This window comes from Arachis hypogaea, chromosome 13 (genome assembly GCF_003086295.3).
Source record: "Arachis hypogaea cultivar Tifrunner chromosome 13, arahy.Tifrunner.gnm2.J5K5, whole genome shotgun sequence".
Taxonomy (NCBI): domain Eukaryota; kingdom Viridiplantae; phylum Streptophyta; class Magnoliopsida; order Fabales; family Fabaceae; genus Arachis; species Arachis hypogaea.
Genome location: NC_092048.1, coordinates 1,491,671 through 1,512,192, shown reverse-complemented (window position 1 = coordinate 1,512,192; position 20,522 = coordinate 1,491,671). Strand labels below are relative to the sequence as shown.

Sequence of the window (20,522 nt, the reverse complement as noted above, 5' to 3'; positions counted from 1 at the left end):
AGGGAAGTCAGGGTATTTATAGTGGTGAACCAATAACCACCGCTGAAGTAGTGCCACCTTTTTAGGCGGATAACCGTTCCCATATCTTAGGGAGGTTAAGATATGGCTCTATGAAGTGGTTAGAGAGTTTCCAGGGGCAGTTACTCATTCGAATGAGTGTTATCTGCCAGCTAACCCTCGTATCCGACTTCTTTGGAGTAGGTCGTGTTTAGTACCGACTTCTGGGACGGAGGCTGGTACTGGAGGAGGGCCAACCCTTTGGGTTGGGCTTCTTTGCTTAGATCTTGGGCCCTATTTATTGGGCCAGGGTATGAACAGTATTAGAGTTCTAGATCCGAAAGGTCCCAAAATCAGTTTAAGCTTTTGAGATGAGTAGTTTTATGACATGAAATGTTTATTATCCGACGTTTTTGTTTGCACCCAATGAAGGCCGAAACAACATGATTTTAAGTCTTGTGGACATCTAAAACACTTTCTACAGGCCGTTTCTACATACAACATATCATCTTACAACAAGAACAAGATCATAAGGGCCTTGGGGGAGTAAACAATAGTAGCTTCCATTTTATTTATTCTTTTCCTTACCTAGCTACATTACATTGTTGTATGCCTTGTATCATGTATGTCTTAAATAGTTAAATTAAATTTCCTAAGGCCGGGTGAGTAAGAGAGGGTGGTGAGTGGTGAGTGAGTCCCTCCAAAAAAATGTGGCAGAAAAGGAAAAGGAAAAGGGGTAATATGTGAGGTTATCTCAAGTCTTATCTTCATCCACACAAACAACACCAAATAGATAACATCTCCAAACACCAAAGTCCTCTTCCTCTCCCTCCCTTCATTCAAAACCCTCACTCACTCTTTTCTCATTCTCTCTTCAACCAATTAAAAAAAAAAATAAAAAAACCATGGCAATTTCAACAGCAGCAGCAGCCACAGTTTCTTCAAAACTCATCATACCTTCACATGCGTCAACCGTTTCTTCTTCTTCTTCTTCTTCAACAACCGCCACCATCTTCCGCTCTTCATCAGCCACTACTAAACTCTCCTCCTCCTTCCTCAACCCCTCCACCATCCTCCACCTCACTCCTTCTTCCACTTCCACCTCAACTCCCACCACCACCCGCCGCAAAACCTTTACCGTACGCGCCGCGCGTGGAAAATTCGAACGTAAGAAGCCACACGTCAACATCGGAACCATCGGCCACGTCGACCACGGCAAAACCACCCTCACCGCCGCCCTTACCATGGCTCTCGCCGCCCTCGGAAACAGCGCTCCGAAGAAGTACGACGAGATCGACGCCGCGCCGGAGGAAAGGGCGCGTGGAATCACCATCAACACTGCGACGGTGGAGTACGAGACGGAGAACCGCCACTATGCACACGTGGACTGCCCTGGACACGCTGATTACGTCAAGAACATGATCACCGGAGCTGCGCAGATGGATGGCGCTATATTGGTGGTTTCCGGTGCCGACGGACCCATGCCGCAGACTAAGGAGCACATCCTTCTTGCTAAGCAAGTTGGTGTTCCCAACATGGTTGTCTTTCTCAACAAGCAAGACCAGGTTTAAAAAATTTGCTTATAATCAACTCATGAATTTCTATTCGAGTTTTAATTTTGATATACTTTCAGTGTAGCGCATGAATCTTATACTAATATGCAATTGTGTATTGTGATTATCATGTTTGACTCAGCCATTCATTATCTTGAACTTGAAAGTTTTAGAAGTAAAATCATGTGATTGGATGATAGGATTAAGCTAGTAGTGTATCAAATGGTCACCATTAGAAATTGTCTTCATGTAAAGATGATAGTTGAGAACTATTAAGAATCGTTAGATGGCTTGACATGTTTGACGAATTGTTATCTAACCATTCTCAACTATTATCATGTGAGTAGTCACAGTATTAAATTGTCCATGACCAAAAAACATAGGCGCAAAGTTGTCATCTTGGATTTGAAAATGACAAATTCATCTAGTCTTTTGGGCAAGGAAATGGCAAGGTGAACTATTTTGTTCAGCAACGAGATTGGAGATTGATAAACTAACTTGCTTTGGATCATTGTTGATGTATAATTTGTGATGCATGTTTTATTACAGAACGAGTTGAGTCGAACCAAATTAGTCTAAGATTGTTAGAGAAAATGATGGTCGTTTATAGCTGCAATTTTACAATTTAAAATTTTAAATGGTTTGTTCTTTGGGAGATTGGTGGATGTCCTCACTCACATGTTCAACTTGGAGCTTGTGCAATCTCGATTTGACTTTTGATTGGTTTTCTTGCATTGCCACTGTATGTACGGGTATTTCTTGAATTTTGTGTACCAAACTTGCTGCAGGTGGACGATGAGGAGCTTTTGCAGCTTGTGGAGCTTGAGGTTCGTGAGCTTCTGTCCTCATATGAGTTCCCCGGTGATGACATTCCTATTATTTCCGGTTCTGCTCTGTTGGCCTTGGAAGCTTTGATGGAAAATCCCGCAATCAAGCGTGGTGATAATGAGTGGGTGGATAAGATTTATCAACTTATGGATTCTGTGGATAGTTACATTCCCATCCCACAGCGCCAAACTGATCTACCCTTCTTACTTGCGGTGGAAGATGTGTTTTCAATCACTGGTCGTGGAACGGTGGCCACAGGGCGTGTTGAGAGGGGAACCATTAAGGTTGGAGATACGGTTGACCTTGTTGGTATCAGGGAAACTAGGAACACTACTGTGACTGGTGTGGAAATGTTCCAGAAGATTCTCGATGAGGCGATGGCTGGGGACAACGTGGGATTGTTGCTTAGGGGTATTCAGAAGGTCGATATTCAGAGAGGGATGGTTTTGGCCAAGCCTGGAACCATCACACCACACACAAAGTTCAGCGCAATCGTCTATGTTTTGAAGAAGGAAGAAGGAGGGAGGCACTCACCTTTCTTTGCCGGGTACAGGCCTCAGTTCTACATGAGGACCACCGATGTCACTGGCAAGGTTACTCAAATCATGAATGACAAGGATGAGGAATCAAAGATGGTTATGCCTGGTGACCGTGTTAAGATGGTGGTTGAACTGATCCAGCCCGTGGCTTGTGAACAGGGAATGAGGTTCGCTATTAGAGAAGGAGGGAAGACCGTCGGAGCCGGCGTTATCCAATCTATAATTGAGTAATTTGGATGAACTTTCAGTATGACTCTTAAATGGTGGACATGCAATTAATTTTTTTCCCCCTTTTTTCCCCCCTCATTTTACACAACTTGTACCGTATATCCAATTTCTTATATTTTGTAGGTTTCTAAATGATGTTTAGTCAAGCTGGATAATATTTTTCCCAATGCTCTGCATTTACTTAACTTCCTTCTCTCTTATTTTGCATCTGTTGAGTACTTGGGCAGAAGAATTTCTTATATTGCATAAACATATAAGGTTTATAATCAGGCATAAACAAATAATTCTTCTATAGGAGGGCACATTGTGTTCCAAAAGATGATGTTCTTATCAAGAGTCAATAGAAGAGAAATCCTAGGCATATTTTCTAAGATATGGCATGGCAGCAAATTGTAAGAGAAAACATCCTTTTTACCCCATGTAACTAGCTTTGGTATATGTGGATGGATTAGGTTCTTTTATTTCTTTTAGAGTAAATTACAATAATCTCCCTTTTAGAAACTATGATTTGGATGTATAATTTTTTAAATCTGAATGTGTAGATTTTAGGGTATTAACTCGCATCACGGCGTTAAAAGAAAAGAGAAAAAAAAATACAATTTCAATAATTTTGCGATTCATGAATGTTTTCACTTATTTTTGCTTTCATGTAAGAAGACTGATAAGAGTAAAAAGTAAAAAACATAAAAATAAACACCTTAAAAAAGATTTTATTAATGAATGTGAAGATCTAAAGTTGGGGATTTAGTTTAGATAATGGTTTTATATTTATCAAAACAAAAAAGGATAAAACTTCATAGTAAAAGATCCTCTAATTTTTTTAAAATTTATTTGGTTCAATTTATGCAGGTTGGTAAATAAACTCGTGAATAAAGTGTAATGGAGTTATGAGAGTTTTGTGTATGTGTAATTCTTTAGCATGATCAAAATGAACAATAGTTTTGAAAATCCTTTGGTTGTAGAGACAAGAACAAAAGTAAAATCTTAAAATATTTGTCTCTGTCTCAGTGCCTCTCTATCTCTGTATTTCTCATTGATAAAACACTTATAAGAGACCAATAATCACTTAAATAAGCTAGCTATGAATTGGGTCAATCATGACACCTTGATTATGAAATAATAATTCAAAACAAAGTCCTATGTAAATGCAAATATATAATTAGAGTTCAATGACAGCCTCAAAAAAAGGGGCAACCATCAATTTTTCTAGCCTTTTCTGACTACCAAAATTCCTTCATAAATTGATATTCTAACTAAAAACTAATGCATCAAAGTAAAACTAAGTGCCTTAGTTAATCTGAAGGTGCAAGCAACTTGATAGCACCATGTTTTCCTTAGATCATAGTTGATAGTACTAATTTTTGAGCAAAAGATGCTCTCAGCCTTCTCTCTTCAACATTCTCCTCATCATCAGTCATAGCTGGTGTTAGTGCTGGTGAACCTATCACAGAGCTGCAATCATAAAACCATCAGCGACATCACGGCGTTCAAGTTCAAGTAGAGAATTACTTTTCATGAACATTAGTTTATTGCTTGTCCACTTTTATTCGTCTTTTTAAACACGCGACAAAATGATACATTAAAAGAAAAGTCAATGTACTTTTTGATGTATCATTTTGTTGTGTTGTTCAAGAAGATGAATAACAGTGGACGGAGGGAGTAAGTAGATAACACCGTATCGACCACTTGCACGGCGGCTTATAGAAAATTCTTATAACCAAAGAGGTGAAAAATCAAGGCAAAATATAAAAAATCTAAGAACACTTTTCCATAACTATCAGTTATTTTCCTTGAAATGCTTGATAAGGATAGCATTATTAATGTAAGGAAGAATCTAAGAAAACAAAAGCGCGCATAAAAGATTTAGTCAGTCCTAATTAGGGTTTGAATTTGAAAATTTTTCTTTACATGCTTCAAGGGCTTGATTAGCCGAATACCTTTATAATGTGTAAATAAGGAACTCATAAATCATTGCATGAACTACTTATGTTTTAGGAATGTATTGAAGCAAAACAATAGTAGCACTTCAAAATAGTTTTGGAGATTCATAGAGATTTCAAAATTGAATGTCAAATATTGATAATCTTCAATGAATAAAGTCAAATCCAATATAGAAATGTACTAAGATACAATAATTTATACATTAAGAAACAACATCTGCTATTCCAACTTCCTAGATCATAGATATCATTGTTTCTATTCGATGTATATTACGTTGAAAGGGATAAATTGATAGTGAATTCAGATAGACAATTCATGAGTTTAGTTGAAAGATCCTAGTACCATTTCTTACAATCTTTTAAATGCTACCTGCTTTCAACTACAGGTTTCTCAAGTTTATTCCTTTTATTTTTATACCAATTTGCAACCATTACAAAATAGAAATTGAAAACGGAGTTATACCTTTCTGTGGATGAAATGTCTGAGGCATTGCTGATGGAATCCACACGACGATGGCTACTGCTCCGGTTTTGAGCACACGACGAGAAAAATGAACCATGTGTTGGTTCATGTTGGCTAGCCCTGGCAGCAAGTTTCTTGTCACGCATAGACGATTCGCCAGAGCTGACAATGGATTTCCTAGACTTCGACTTCTGTCACAGATAAAGATGTTGAAATTGAGTGAGGCAAAAACCAAATTGTCCTAAAGCCTGAAAAGTAAGCTTAGATAGCATTTGGAAATTAAGGTTATCAAACTCGAGAGTTCAGCCAAACTGGTTGATCTTAGATAAACTTGTAAGAGTTTAAGAGTTAACTCGAGAGTTGATAACCTTGTTTAGAACACAACAATCGCAACATACGAGTAGATACCTTTAGTGAGATGAATTTCCTTGCTGCAGTCTCCCCCAACTTTTCATCACAAACAGGACAAACCTGAGATATGAATATTGATGCTTTTAGACAGAGAATTCAAAATTTAATATAACTTAATTTGCTGCATAATTGAATGTTTCCTAGTTCATTTTTCCTTTGTTTTCAAGCACAAAAGTTGCTGCTAGAGTACTTGATTCTCATTCAATTGTGTTTAAGCAAGGATCTAAAATCTATACATTAACAAGTTATGACAATGATTATGGACAATTTACCAATCAATCAATGAAAAGTAGGAAAATGGAACAAAGTCTAAACCAGCAATTACCAATCCTAAACACACATACATAAAGGTCATACCATATTAGCTGGATCGAAGGTCTCCGAATTGCAGTGGGGTGTAGGAAAATCAAGCTCAAGATCACAGATGCGACAACGGATAAGAGATTGGGAATCGTCGTCCTCATCAGTGTAATTGAACACTGAAAATTCTTCTGTGTGATTCAAAATGGTATCAGTGTTAGCAGGCTACTTCCAGAAGACAAGAACCGCATTTCGCATGTTTTCGAATGAAAAAGATCAGTAGGAAAAATGAATGAATTCTATGTTATACACTGATGCAATTAAGATCAAAAGAAAATCCAAGAAGAAAAAAAGCACAATGCTCACTCTCCTTGCACCTAGAACTCTTTAGTGCGTGTTTGCAAGTTCTTATTTCAGAGGATTTAGGACAAGAATGGTAAAGGAAGAAAATTGGAGGTTAAGTAATAAGCTTCATTTCCCTTTTTCCATTGTTGAAAATGGTTGAAAATTAGAGAAATTGTGTTCATAAAATTGATTTACAGGACAATTGTCATAACCCAAGAATCTCAAAAACAAAGAGAGTTTTGTTTTGTTTATGCCCCTCCCAATTTCACCCTTTTCTCTTCTCTTCTTTTCCATCCAAACACAGAACAGAACTAAACTAAAACTAAAAGCTTTGCATATAATTCAGGACATAGAATTCCCAGTCAAGAAAATTTAAGAAATAAAAAACTATCAATCTGGCTTCATTTTTCAAACAACAAACATTTTCACCCACAAATGCAGACATGGGTTTAAGTCTTTATACATGTAAGAGTTCGTTAGACCTAAGACATTCGTCGTCCTAGTGGGTTAACCAGTGTCGAATAAAAAAAAATCACACATAATTTAAAATCAATAAAAACAAAACAGCTCAATTTCAGCATCACCAGAAAGGGCATCATCGTCATCATCATCAAAATCAAAAACAAAATCGCCTCCTTCTTCTTTGTTTGTTGCCTCAGAACCTCGAAGCCTAGCAGCTTCTTCATTAAGAAGAGCTTCCCAATTAACATTCCCAATCTCTCTAGCAATAAAAGAACTCATAAAATCATCATCCAGCAATGGAAAATCCAATGGAAGCATTTCAAGACTGTCCATAATGCCACCTTCACCAAAACTAACACCATCACCACCACCCTCCAAGCTCTCTCTTTCTCTGTGAACCAGCATCACTCACTCTCTCTTTTGTGTTCTAATCTTACTATCAAATTGAGAGAGGATGACAAAACAGACCCTTCTAGAGGAACTATTTATCATGCAGAAAAAAATATAAAAAAATAAAAAGAATTAAATGATCTTATGTAAGCAAATCCTCTATATGGTAAGAGTTTACACATGGAAAGCTTCATATGGAAGCAGTTTTAATTTTTTTTTTTTTTAAATCATATAATAATGTGAAACATCCAAAATACAGAGAACCAAGAATTAAATTCACCCAATAAATTCAAGACAAAGAAATTATGGTTATCCTTAAAAAAAAGTCAACCTGCAATTTTCTTTTGTTTCCTTCCTCATCATGATCCATGAAAATGTGGAGACTCTAAGAACAAGTAACGGTTAACAGCAAATTCAGGTCCAATTGATATTTTTTGAAAAAAATACACAAAACAAGCATTAAAACAATGATTATCCTCGGAACTTAATGCAACAATAAGGTCTACGAAATTATTTTTAAAAAAATGAGTGATGGGTGTTCATAGAATCCAACAAAGATTGAAACTTTATGCTATACAATGCAAACCCAAATAGTTTCACTTTGTGGGGGGTTTCGGTTCATGAACAATAAGAGACATTCAAATTAAGAAAAAGAGAGAATGAAATATGAATATATGTACCAGAGTGAAGATGTCTAGAAGGTTGGAAATGGTGAGAGGAAGAATGATGAATGGTGGAAGAAGCTCTGAAGTGAAGTAAATTCATGGTGGTAACAGTGAAAGTAGCTTCTTCTTCTTCTTCTTCTTCAAACTTTGAAAGTTATTATTATTATTTTCAGTTTTTGTTATGGGGGGGGGGGGGTTCATAGGTTCATCATAATCATCATCAACATCAACATCATCATCGTCACCATGATCACTTCATAAGATGGAATGAATTTGGCGTCTGACACTAACTCAAACTCTCTTCTCTGACACACAAAGAAGATTGACACTTGATGATTGACATCTGCCACTTTCACCATTTTTTTTAATTTTGTGTTTATTCCCATTATTTGCCTTTTGTTTATTAAAATGTATAATTTTTAGTATTTTACTCTCATTCTTTTTTCTCTGTTTTCGGAGTCAACTCAGTTTGATTTTTTCAAATTAGGGTTTAACCAATTTTTAAATATTTTGTTTTAAGCATGAGGGGGCAAATGACCTATTTAAATAAATTAGAGTTTAAAATTATCCAAATGCAATAAATAGAAATTGATTATATTTATTTATTTGGGTAGTACATCAAGTTTATGTAAATCATTGAATTGCATTTGAAATTGTCCAAAAGTACAGTTAGTTTGGTAAGTTTTGGAGATCAACCATTGAATTTGATGAATTGGTTCTTATATAATAGCAAGTAGCACCCCTTTAGAATCTTTTATGGTCTCTGGTGAATTTAGTATTCGAGAAATAACAAGATATTTCATCCTCATGAACCTTAGACCACGGACAAGGTGATTGGTATGACTTTGTCATTGGAAAAGGAGTTTCAGAATATTTGAGTTGTAACGAGTGTCTATCCTCTTCACCATTAGTTGCTCTTAGATTTCTCTCTCGGTAAGTACCTTTAAGATTAATTGTGATACAAGCTAGCTATCATGACAATAGTGTTCGGGTTGGTTTTGCTTGTGTTTGCAGAAATTGGAAAGAAAAGTGGCAACAAGGCTGTCTGGGAATAATGGAGAGTCATAGTATTCTGTAATGAGAGTTGTTTGCTATTTGGAGAGGTTTTCTTTTAGTTTGGGACTCGGGGCAAAGAGATGTTATATGTGAGACAGATTGTGTAGATGCATTTATTATTGTCAATAATTTACAGAATTACTCTGATTTTATTGATCATCTGGTGTTGAAAATTCGAGATATCATGTCTTAGAAATGACTTGCTGATCCCCGATTGATCTTGAGAGATGCAAACATAGTAGCAGACATCATGACAAAGACGGCAATGAGAACCCTTTCTCCCTAAGTGGAGCTTCGGTTACTTTAGAAGGAGTTTGAGAGTAGTATTCAACGGAATTGCGTTTCTTAAGCAGTTTCTTGTTTGTTTTTCCTTTCTCGATTGTTGTTTGTTTTCTTTCTAGCCACACAAAAAAAATCGCTATAAGTTGAACTATTTTAATATACTAATTTGAACATCCACAAAACTATTTGATGAACAAAAAACACACTCAAAAATGGCTTATTTTTGTTCCAAAAAATTTTGAATAGTTTAATATTATTTATTGTTAAATTTGACACAAATAATTAATAGAGTTAATGATGTGGACATTAACAATATTATTGTTAAGTCATATCTTTTTTTGTATGTTAGAAAAATATAACTAAAGCCTTATTGTAATAAATCGACTTGTACAATAATCAAACTCTTGTTTCCTCACCATTCCAAATGTTATCTATAAGTTAGCAAACATTACATTGTGGGATAACTTTTTTAAGAATAAAAGACAGATAAGTCCCTGACTTTTTTAAACGCGGATGAAACGCATGACAATTATACCCCTCCGTCGAATTGGAGCTCAAAACGACAATGAAAAATGCTGACCTGGAGGGTAGAGACTGAGCTGTCTATTTTAGTTGATGTGAATGAGGAACAAATTGTTAATGGACAAATTGGTTTTTATGCTTCAAACGACGCCGTTACCAAACAATCGCGGCATAAATGAAAGCTTGGAGGAGAAGAAAAGGCATGTGAGTGATTAAGCCGCGATGGTGTAGGAAGAGGTTCTGTAGGTATTGTGAGAGGTTTCTCTGATGAAGATGAAGCGTTCTTGGATGAAGGCGGGGACGGCGTCGTTTGAGGAGAAGAAGAAGAGGCAGACGGTGAAGATGAAGAAGCTAAGGCGGTTGGTGATTTCCTGAAGATTCTGTTTGGGGTTGTGGAACAATGTGGCCATCACGAAGCCCATGATGGTGAGTACCATGAGGCGCGACAGGAACAGCTCTGAGGTTCTTCAGATGTTGATGAAGTTGCACGCATCAGGATCCAAGTTTCCGAGAGGAAGGAGTTGGCGAATTTCGGAGCCAGCTGCTTTGGCATGGCGGCACCAGTTGTTGGGGTGAGGTAGTCATTTTCGTTCACAGTGTAATCGCTGCTGTGAGGGGTTGGTGTCGCTGCGAGGATCTCGCTTGAGTATGTGTTCCTTTCACCATGTCTTCAGAGAGCTTTGTTTTCTGCTGTTGATGTTCTTCTCTCGTTCACCTTCTCTGTGTTGGCCATAATAAATCCTTACCAAAGGTTCTTTTCAAATGGCAACAACAACAACAGCAGCAGCATCACTTCCAACGGCCACAATAACCACCATAACAATAAGCTCAATAAGCCCCTTATCAGAAACAACAGGAGTTTCACCAAAATAACAATCTTATGGTTCAAGCTAACTCTCATTGCAACATCTGTTTTGGCTGCACTTTCCATTGTTGCTTCCATCTTGGTGTTTAGCAGTTCTATAATTCAGGCTCCATGGAAGGTACTTGATGGAGTGTTTTGGTTGGTTCAGGCAATAACACAAATTGTGCTTGCAATCATGATCATCCATAAAAAGAGATTTGACGCTGTTAATCATCCTGTGTCACTTAGAATCTATTGGATTGCAAGTTTCATTGTTGTTTCTTTGTTTACAGCTTCCGGGGTTATACGTTTCTCCACTTTAGATGTTGACACTTTCATGGTAGATGACATAGTTTCTTTCATTTATCTCCCTATATCAATTTTTCTTCTGTGTGTTGGGATCAAAGGGTCAACTGGGATTAAGTCCAGTGAAGACTCACAAGTTCCTATTAATGATGAAATCAAAGTATTTGAGACCATATCGAATGTCACTGGTTTCACTTCGGCTTCTATTGTATCCAAGGCCTTTTGGATTTGGATAAACCCTTTATTGAATAAAGGGTATAAGTCACCACTTAAGATTGATGAAATTTCATGGCTTCGATACATTTGGAAGATATAGAATTCACTTTCAAAACGGCAGTGTTTCATGTGAGGGACCTATTTGTCTGATTATTTTTTACCAATCATCCACATCATCACCGTAATGGACATATCATTAATTTCCGTTATGTTTTTTAACTTTGACTCTACGGAGGGACATAATTGTCACGCATTCTAAAAGGTGAGAGATTCCTAAAGGACTTAAATGTCTACAGTTAAAAAAGATCAATGATCTATTTGTCTTTTACTCATTTTTTAAAAACCAAATCATCTACTATCGTAAATGTAGAGATATAGAAGTGATGACCAAGTCATCATTTTTTTTATAAATACCTTATCAATTTCAAGTATTTTTCATTCTTGATTTATTTAAATTTGTCTAAAATTCTTGCTAACTTAAATATTAGAGTCTCTTATAAATATTCCCATCATCATCCATTCGTGGACGTCGGACAATTTCACCATCCCAATGAACAAATCGAAGCGTCACATCTAAACTCAAATCACTTTAAGTTTAGATATTTTCTCCAAAGAAAAATTAAAATATGTAAAAAAAATTATACAAAAGTAATACATATAACATATTTCAATTTACGGAACCTAGCAAAGAACATAACAAGCCGCTCTTTTAGTTATGTCAATATTTATACCCTTGACAAATAAATTATAAGAATGAAAGAAAAATTTTGTGTATTAAAATAGTATTAACTATTACATGTATACTATTATAATATGACAACAAAAATAATATTATAATATCTTCAAAAATATTTTTCAATAAAATGCTTATATAAATAAGGAACTCCAAATTAGGAGAATAATTGCTTTGCTTTTTTTTTTTTTATGTTATTGAATAATTGCTTTGTTTATTTCTTACTTTCTTGTTTATAGGCATTAATCTTTCAATAACTATGCAAAAATCAACAACTAATAGTCTAATATTAAATTTCGTCAGAATTCTCCTTCTATTGAGATTATGGCCTTACATAAGAACAATTTCTTATTTTCAAATTCAGTAAAAAAATTCACATTCAATTGAAGACCCATTTCCAAAAATAATGAATACAAAAACAAAATGGGCCTGTTATTTGAAACATTCAATTGTACACTTAAGCAACAAAATAGACAAAAAAAAAAGTGAACCAAAATGAAAAATATTCAATTGCTAGTTAGTACTTAGTAACAACTTGGATTGAAGAAGTGATTAGCTCATTAGTACTTAGACAAATATTGATGATTCGAATCTCATCTTGTGTATGTAACAACTTATTGGTATCTACAACTCTGATATGCGACAGATTCATATCTACAATTAACTATTGAATTGATAATAATTTATTTGAAATAAATGAAAATGAAAATTATTAGTAAGAGTATTTACAATTTTTTTTTCTTACATGTAGCAATAATTTTCGAATATAATACACAAATATTTTTAAATGAATTTTCTTCTTCATTTTACTATATAAGCTTCATATAAAAAAAGAAAAAAGAAGAAAGTAATTTACAAATTCAATAACATTTTATTTTTCATAAAGTCATGAGATTTTTTACTTTATTTGTTTACATTGAAAACTTAATTTGTCTTCTTATACAATTCGGTTTTTAAAACTGTATTTAAAAGAAAAAATAAAATTGAGAGACAGAGAAATAGAGACTTAAATCTAAAATTAAATTAAATTTTTATATTATATTTAGTATAAAATGTACATAATTAAATTATATCTTAGTATTTATTTAATTTAAGATAAATATAGAAATAAAATAAGAATATATCCTTAGTTATTGAAAATATTATTAAAGTTTTAATTTTTTATATTTTTATTTTTTAAAAATATTTAAAAAAATAAATTTTATATTTTAAAATTAAAATTTTAATTTTAATTTTTTATCATCAAATAATACTAAATTTTAATCTTCAGTTTTACGATCAATTCGAAAACGAGAATGGATCCTCTTAATTATTGAAAAAAATTGAGAAAGTAAAATGTGATTTATAAGCCTTCAATATACTTTTTCTCATGTTTTCTTTTAATTCTACTTATAATAATTAATAATGAAAAATTACACTTTAATCTCTCAATTGATAAAAAAATTGAGAGGATCCATTCTCTTCGAAAACAAATACTACATAAATGATATTATCATATGATGGTTGCTCCACATAGAGAGAGGGATTTTCATTTTTAGTTTTCACCTTTACTTTGTAAGATGTGCCCAAATTGACACTTTGGTTACTTGTCATGATTAACCTAATTGCAAAAGCCAAAAACCAAAGAAAAAGACACAAATGATTACAATGATAAAAATTAGCTTTACTATGTTTTTGAGTATGTGTGTGTGTCTCGTAGGTGGTGCCTGCCAAGGATTCACTAGCCACATTTACAACACATTACCATAGTCAACCAAAGCTTTTCATCATTAAAGATAATCTAAAAGAAAAAAAAATGTTATGTTTCTTAAAGTCATTAACAATATAAATTAAAGCAAGTTTTATATTAGTAGTAACTAGTAAGAATATATCCAAATTTAAAATAATTTTTTTTATTCGAATTCTCAACACCTACTTTAAATTAACTATTAAACTAACCCAATTTAATTTATGTTAAAGTTGATTTAGTTGAAGGATAGAGTCAACCTAGATCATGATTATGTCTATTAATATATCGATAAAATAACATATAGTCCTATAAGGCTAGAAATAGCAGCCAAATATATACATAGTCTTTTATTTCAAAACTACCTTAATTTCACATTAAAAACGAATTTTTAAATTAAATTATATTATTTATACTATCATTTCAATATAAGAAAGATAAACATATTACTTGATTTCATAAATTTAATAAAACTGTATTACTAATTAATATTCAATTATCTCTTCATTTTTATGTTACATATGTTATGAAAAATCGAAAATAAATAAGAAAGAAAATTATAACCCATTTCTCTTTCTACATTTCGACCTACCATTCTCAACTAAAAAATGTAGATAGAGATAAATAAAAGGGAACAAATATATATATATATATATATATATATATATATATATATATATATATATATATATATATATATATATATATATATATATATATATATTCCTCATCCATTTCATGTATGATGAGATAATTATTCAGGTGATTAATTATTTGAATGAAGATTAGATTAATTTGAATGTAGGAATAATAGTTAAGATGTTCATATGTATTACATTAAATAATTTAATCAAATATATTAAATTATTTAATAATTTTTAATTATTATTTTCACATAAAAATTATTCTAATTGTTTTCAAGTGAGAATTCACTTTAGTCACTTTGATTTCAGATACCCTCAAACCATGGTCACATTTTGAATAATTGGGGAAAAAAAAAAAACTCTCCTAGTGAACAAAACCATAATCTATAAACCAAATATTATAATAACTGTATAAACCAAATGTATTTGAAAGCGTGTATGGATATAAAAAGAATGATAATATCAATTAACCGCACCTTTCTCTTCTTTTTTTTTTTTTCTTTCATAGTGGTTTATATATCAAGTTCCAGATCTCATTTAGGTATATATATATATATAGTTGTAATAATTTTCCAAAAAAACATCAAAATATTATCATATATATTAGATAACATTTGAAGATTAATCATTAAAAAGAAGAAATAAACACTACAATAATGCAAATAATAATAATTATTAACAAATCTAGAAATGGTATTATACATTAGCTAGAATAATGAGTAGCAACAAACAAATTAAAGGGTAACTAAATTTACATTCTCAAACCCAATTAACTCTTTCAAGTAACTGATATTATAGCTAGTATTATTAGAAAAATACAACTCTTTTTTTTTTTTTTTGGTAATTAGGTACTACAATTATAAATCTGAATGAACATTACAACATGTCATAAACTACTATATAATATCTAGCTAAGTAAAATTAAATTAAGAATTAAAGGGAAAAAAAAAAGAAAGTGGAAGATAGAAGATAGAAGAGAAGAACAATAGATATAATATATATAGTGATTCGGACCAGGAGTGCTTAATTCCCCCATGGATATGGAATTTTGATGAGGCCTTGAATTCCATTTTCATGATTTGTTGTTGATGTTGGCCACAAATTAATTAAGGAGCCTTCAATTCTAAACCCATATTAATAATATAATAATATAATATGGATCTAGCTATTATAGGCTTCAACTTCTTCTTCTTCTTCTTCCTCTCTATCTTATTGAAGTTGTGAAGATAATAAACATGTGAAGTTGTGAAGGAAAATCATGATGTTGAAAGGGCATGTTCAACACACTATTATTCTTGATGAGCTTCAACATCTCTTGAGAGAGAGAGAGAGAGAATAACCCTAGATGTAAATGTGTTTGATGGGGATATATATATATATATATATAGAGAGAGAGAGAGAGACAAATTTTGATTTGTGTGACATATAGTAATTATATACTATATATATATAATATAAACACTATTTTATTACCACTCAAAAGAGTAATGTTACTATGCATGTATGCATGTCCTTCATCAATTCAAAGATCCTTGTAAAATTTAATTTTAATAAATATGTATTGATATATAGGAGAATGCATATACGGTAACAAAAAAATATTAGAAAAAAACAGCTATAACTTTTTTTATTTAACATTTATTAATTGTTGCGACAATTAATAAATACTAAATAAAGTAAGTTCTGGTTGTTTTTTTTTTGTCTCCTTAGCATTATCCGTTTTATATTTAGTCACCAAAAAATATACATATGGTTTTATATTTATTTTTATAAAACATTTCATAATAATAAATAATAATTATGTCAAACACTTTTTTTTAGATCCTTATTTAGTTATTAGATTGTTACTAATTAATGATGAGATATAGGGCCTATATCACAAAGATTTAGAGGTATAAATAAACAATAAGTATATTAGAAGGAACAAGAGAAAAGGGTACTGAAATATTGTGTTGCAAGCATTGGAGAGAGAGAGAGAGAGAGTTACATAGTAATCTTATATTCCCGCATGCATTCAATTTTTTCTTTAGTGTACAGTGCTGCCACTGCACGTTTCCACAAGCTAAGGTTCATAAAGGGATATAGTGAATGGTGGTGTTGAAGTTGAATATTCAACAAAATTCATTCTTTTTATTTCACTTTTTTATTTTTATCCAAATTGCATTAGGACATTGGGATTCTATTAATACTATTTCGGTTAAACTTAATTGAAATATCATAAAATTTTATTTTAATTTTTGAACATCAATTAAAATCTTTAATGTGTTTGGTATGTGTTTTCGTTTTTTATTTTTGTTTTTAGTATCTTTTATTTTTATAATTTTGTGAATGTAAAAAAAATAATAAAAATAAAAAATATCTTTTTTTTATAGAATTTTAAAAGCAGAAAATACTAAATATATAGACTCGGTAAATTTTGATATATTTGATTTATTCTTGAATCTTTTAATTTAATGACCAATTTTTTTTTTTTGGTCTTTAAATATTTAATAATTTAACTTTATTTTTTTGGCAAAGTAAAGAAATTAAAGTGTTGTCTCAAATTCAAAGGCTGTTTGTTATTCCATGAACGGAATGGAGGGTCTTTGTCTAAGGTGATTCAAGTCTTTGGCTTTTGTTTTTTCCTTTATCTTTTGGTCGCTTGTGTTAAAAAAGTATTGTATTTTTTTGGAATACCCTTTTGGTTATGTATAAGTGCTTGCTATGTAGCATGTGGGGCTTGTCTCAATTTGCATGCTTTTTCATTCAAGAGTTATATCTTTTTAGTTTTTATACTTAGTGATAAGGGTGTTCGCGGTGCGGTTTGGATCGGTTTTGAGTAAAAAATTCATTCGATCCGAACACTAATTTTACTTGCAGTGTGGTTTGGATTGGATTGTTTTTTTTTTTTTAATTCGATCCGATTTGATCCAATTTTAAGCAGTTTGGATTGAATTGGATTTGTGATTTTGTAAATTAAAAAAATCAAATACATATAATAAGTCTCAACATCAAATTTTAAATAATCAATAATGATATAACAAGTCTCAACAATATCTCAAAAAGCTAACGATGACATAATAATAGAAATAAAATTATATATTAGTTAAAATAAATAAATAAATAACATTTTAAATATAAAATATTTATTAAATAATAATAATACATGAATAATATAAAAATGTATAACAAATTGAACATGTTATAAGTATAATTGTAAATATAATAAAAAAAATAATAATATTATAATACATTGTGCGATTTGAATTAGATTGAATCGGTTATGAAAAGTAGATCCGAAATCCGATCTGATCTAATGGTTTGTAAAAAATAAAATCCAATCAAATCCGAATTAGTATGATTTTAATTGATTTTTGATTTAGATTAAATTAAATGAGCGATTTAATTTAGATCGGTTTAAATTTGAACATTCTACTTAGTGACCTTACTTTGTATATTCACCAACCTTGTGTTGTGATTTTGTGAATATCATGTCTCCCCACATGTCAATGATGATATTGGTAGCTCTAATTCTCTTGAATTCTTAAATAAATAAATAAAACAATGTGAAAAGAAAAGTTCTTTCACATGTGGAGAGGGATTGTAAGTTATATTATCAATCACAATAACATTTTATGTACAATTATGTAGTTGAATACACAACGGTGTAACATGCATGTATTTTTTACAAATAGTTATTAATTGAATTTAGCAGTTTTTTATTATGGTTTTATTAGTCGCTCGTTGCTACAAGGTAAATTATATTTGTTGTATTTGCTAATTATTTTTTGTCATTATAATTTAATTTGGGATTTGCAAGTATAATTAACTTTATTTTTGGTGGTTCTTTTTCCACAGTTTCTTTTGAATCGTCGATTATTGGAGCTATTAATAAAGTTGTTGTCTCTACTTACTTATTATGACCCATTTAAACTACGCTTAACAATGACAGAAAAAAAAAGGAGAACAGAGAAAAAAAAAAAGAGTGACTTCTAATAGTAGGTACAACTATCTGAAACTCAAATTGAGAATTAGGGTTATAAACTATTTCAGGGACTAAATTGAATTAAATAAAAATAACAATCATGTCATATAGCCGTTATTTATTTACCGTAATGTCTTTTTGTACATTAAAAAATATTTTTTAAAAAATACTTTAAGGACGTCTGTGAGTCACTTTTGTTCAATTCAAGAATAATATTGGAGCTAATGAAAGTTTAGAGACGACTTTGAAGTTCGATTACAAATTTAGGGACCACTTCGAATATTAATTTTTATAATTTAAAATAATTGATTGACTTATTATGATCCTAATGACAAAGGAATTTTTTTAAAATAATAAATAAATTTAAAAAATATTTATAGAACATGTTAAGTTGGAGTATTATTATATATTACTCGGAAGCGGAATCTCGATCAAAAATGGATCTTGATCATGTGGCATAATGAGTACTTTGGTCTAATAATAATAAGCAACCATGGCTTAATAACATAAGATGCCATGTTTTAAGATTAAAAAAAGGGCTTCATAGATGTTCTTTAAGTATTCTTGGGATTGATGTTTTAGACTATTAGATAATATTTGATTAAAACTTTACTTTACTTTCACAACTTTACATTAATAACCGTAAGTGAGATGCTTAATTAATTTCATGAAATACTTTTTATTCAAAAAAAATTAAATTATTTAATTATTCTGTTAGTCTTTATAATTTTATTAAATTTATAATTAAATTTTTATAAAAAAAAATTAATTGGATCTTTAAATTGCTTGTAATTTTATAATTAGGTCATTTAACTGAATTTTTTCACAAATTAAAAATATTTATAATTAAAAAACTTAAGAAGATCTTTGACTGTATTTATTTTAGAAAAAATATTTTGTTAATTTTAACGTTTTTGATATGAAAATAACCTAATTATAAAATTAAAAGTAATATAGAGACTTAATTAAAAAAAATATACGAACCTAATTAAAAATTTCGTAAAACTATAAGAATTAATAGAATAATTAAATAAAAAAATTATTTATTTTATGAATTTAATTTTAATACAATAACAATATAAATATACAATTATTATTTTTATTTATATGAGATTACCTAATTAAATAGACGTATAATTTTTAACTTGCATAATAATAAGAAGTTACTTTATTTTTTGGAACATTGCATGTTGTAACACTCTTCATGCCATGTAGAAGAATATGTTTTCGTACTAAAAAGCAATGCTAGTAATGTACGTTTCAATACTTTCAGCAGAAACAAGAATCAAAATTTCAATGCAGTAAAATTTTGGTCTACCCAATATGTAATTAACACATTTCCAACTACCTATGCATATAAATTTATGAATTAGCTATGGTCTAAACATTAAGTTAGTTGAACAGTTAATTCACTTATCTGTTTAATAAATATAAACTCTTAAATACAATTAAAATTCATATATATGCTTTATTTTCTTCTTTTCTTTTGATCCATATTTATCCGAATTGATAACCAAATATTATTGGTTTGAAAATGGGGTTCAAAACCTTAGTAAAGGTGGTGAGTGTAACTTATAAAAAAAAAAGGAATGAATGCTACTAATATGCTAAAATAAGATAAATTTATTAATTATTATAATAATTAATAAATATTAAATAAAATAAATTTTAATTTTTTTTTGTCTCCTTAATATTATCGATACTAAAGTTATAAGTAATTATTCATACGAAATATCTTTATATAAAAATAATAATTAAAATTATTAAATAATTTAATACGTTTGATTAAATTATTTAATATAATATATATTTATATTTTAACTATTATTTTTAAATAAAAATATTTTTGTATGAGTAGCGAAATGTTATATATAACCCCAAAAGTAATAATCATATAAACATACACCTTTAATTTATTATTCATGGATAGGAGAAGGAACATGATGACCCATAGAACAGTATATCCTTTTAACTCATAGTAGAGTTGATGTTTTATTCTTTTATTATGAATTATTGCACAACATAGATATACATACATATAGTAGTGCTCAGATAAAGCTAACTCATCTCTCAACTATTGCTGGCCACATATTTTTACTTACATGACG

The 20,522-nt window shown here is 31.0% G+C and overlaps 2 protein-coding genes across 2 annotated transcripts; one reads left to right on the top strand and one right to left on the bottom strand.

Moving 5' to 3' along the window:
- The first annotated feature begins 477 nt into the window (after window positions 1-477).
- Window positions 478-3,312, top strand: LOC112736299 (elongation factor Tu, chloroplastic). The gene is made up of 2 exons (XM_025785686.2): window positions 478-1,562; window positions 2,339-3,312. Exons 1-2 carry the CDS (start codon window positions 903-905, stop codon window positions 3,146-3,148), a joined length of 1,470 nt encoding a protein of 489 aa, XP_025641471.1. The 5' UTR covers window positions 478-902; the 3' UTR covers window positions 3,149-3,312.
- Window positions 3,313-4,231: 919 nt separating this feature from the next.
- Window positions 4,232-8,506, bottom strand: LOC112736298 (uncharacterized). Its single transcript, XM_072213014.1, has 5 exons — window positions 8,137-8,506; window positions 6,317-6,450; window positions 5,957-6,019; window positions 5,549-5,739; window positions 4,232-4,597 (listed from the first exon to the last, which is right to left on the bottom strand). Exons 1-5 carry the CDS (start codon window positions 8,219-8,221, stop codon window positions 4,480-4,482), a joined length of 591 nt encoding a protein of 196 aa, XP_072069115.1. The 5' UTR covers window positions 8,222-8,506; the 3' UTR covers window positions 4,232-4,479.
- Between the last annotated feature and the right edge of the window lie 12,016 nt (window positions 8,507-20,522).

Bases quoted from the DNA above. Each gene is read 5' to 3' on its own strand.
- LOC112736298 (XM_072213014.1), bottom strand. From the start codon at position 8,221: ATGAATTTACTTCACTTCAGAGCTTCTTCCACCATTCATCATTCTTCC. The intron at 6,451-8,136 runs GTACATATATTC...TGAATCACACAG, and splicing joins TTCTAGACATCTTCACTCTG to AAGAATTTTCAGTGTTCAAT. The intron at 5,740-5,956 runs GTATCTACTCGT...TATCTGTGACAG, and splicing joins GGAAATTCATCTCACTAAAG to AAGTCGAAGTCTAGGAAATC.
- LOC112736299 (XM_025785686.2), top strand. From the start codon at position 903: ATGGCAATTTCAACAGCAGCAGCAGCCACAGTTTCTTCAAAACTCATC. The intron at 1,563-2,338 runs GTTTAAAAAATT...AACTTGCTGCAG, and splicing joins TTCTCAACAAGCAAGACCAG to GTGGACGATGAGGAGCTTTT.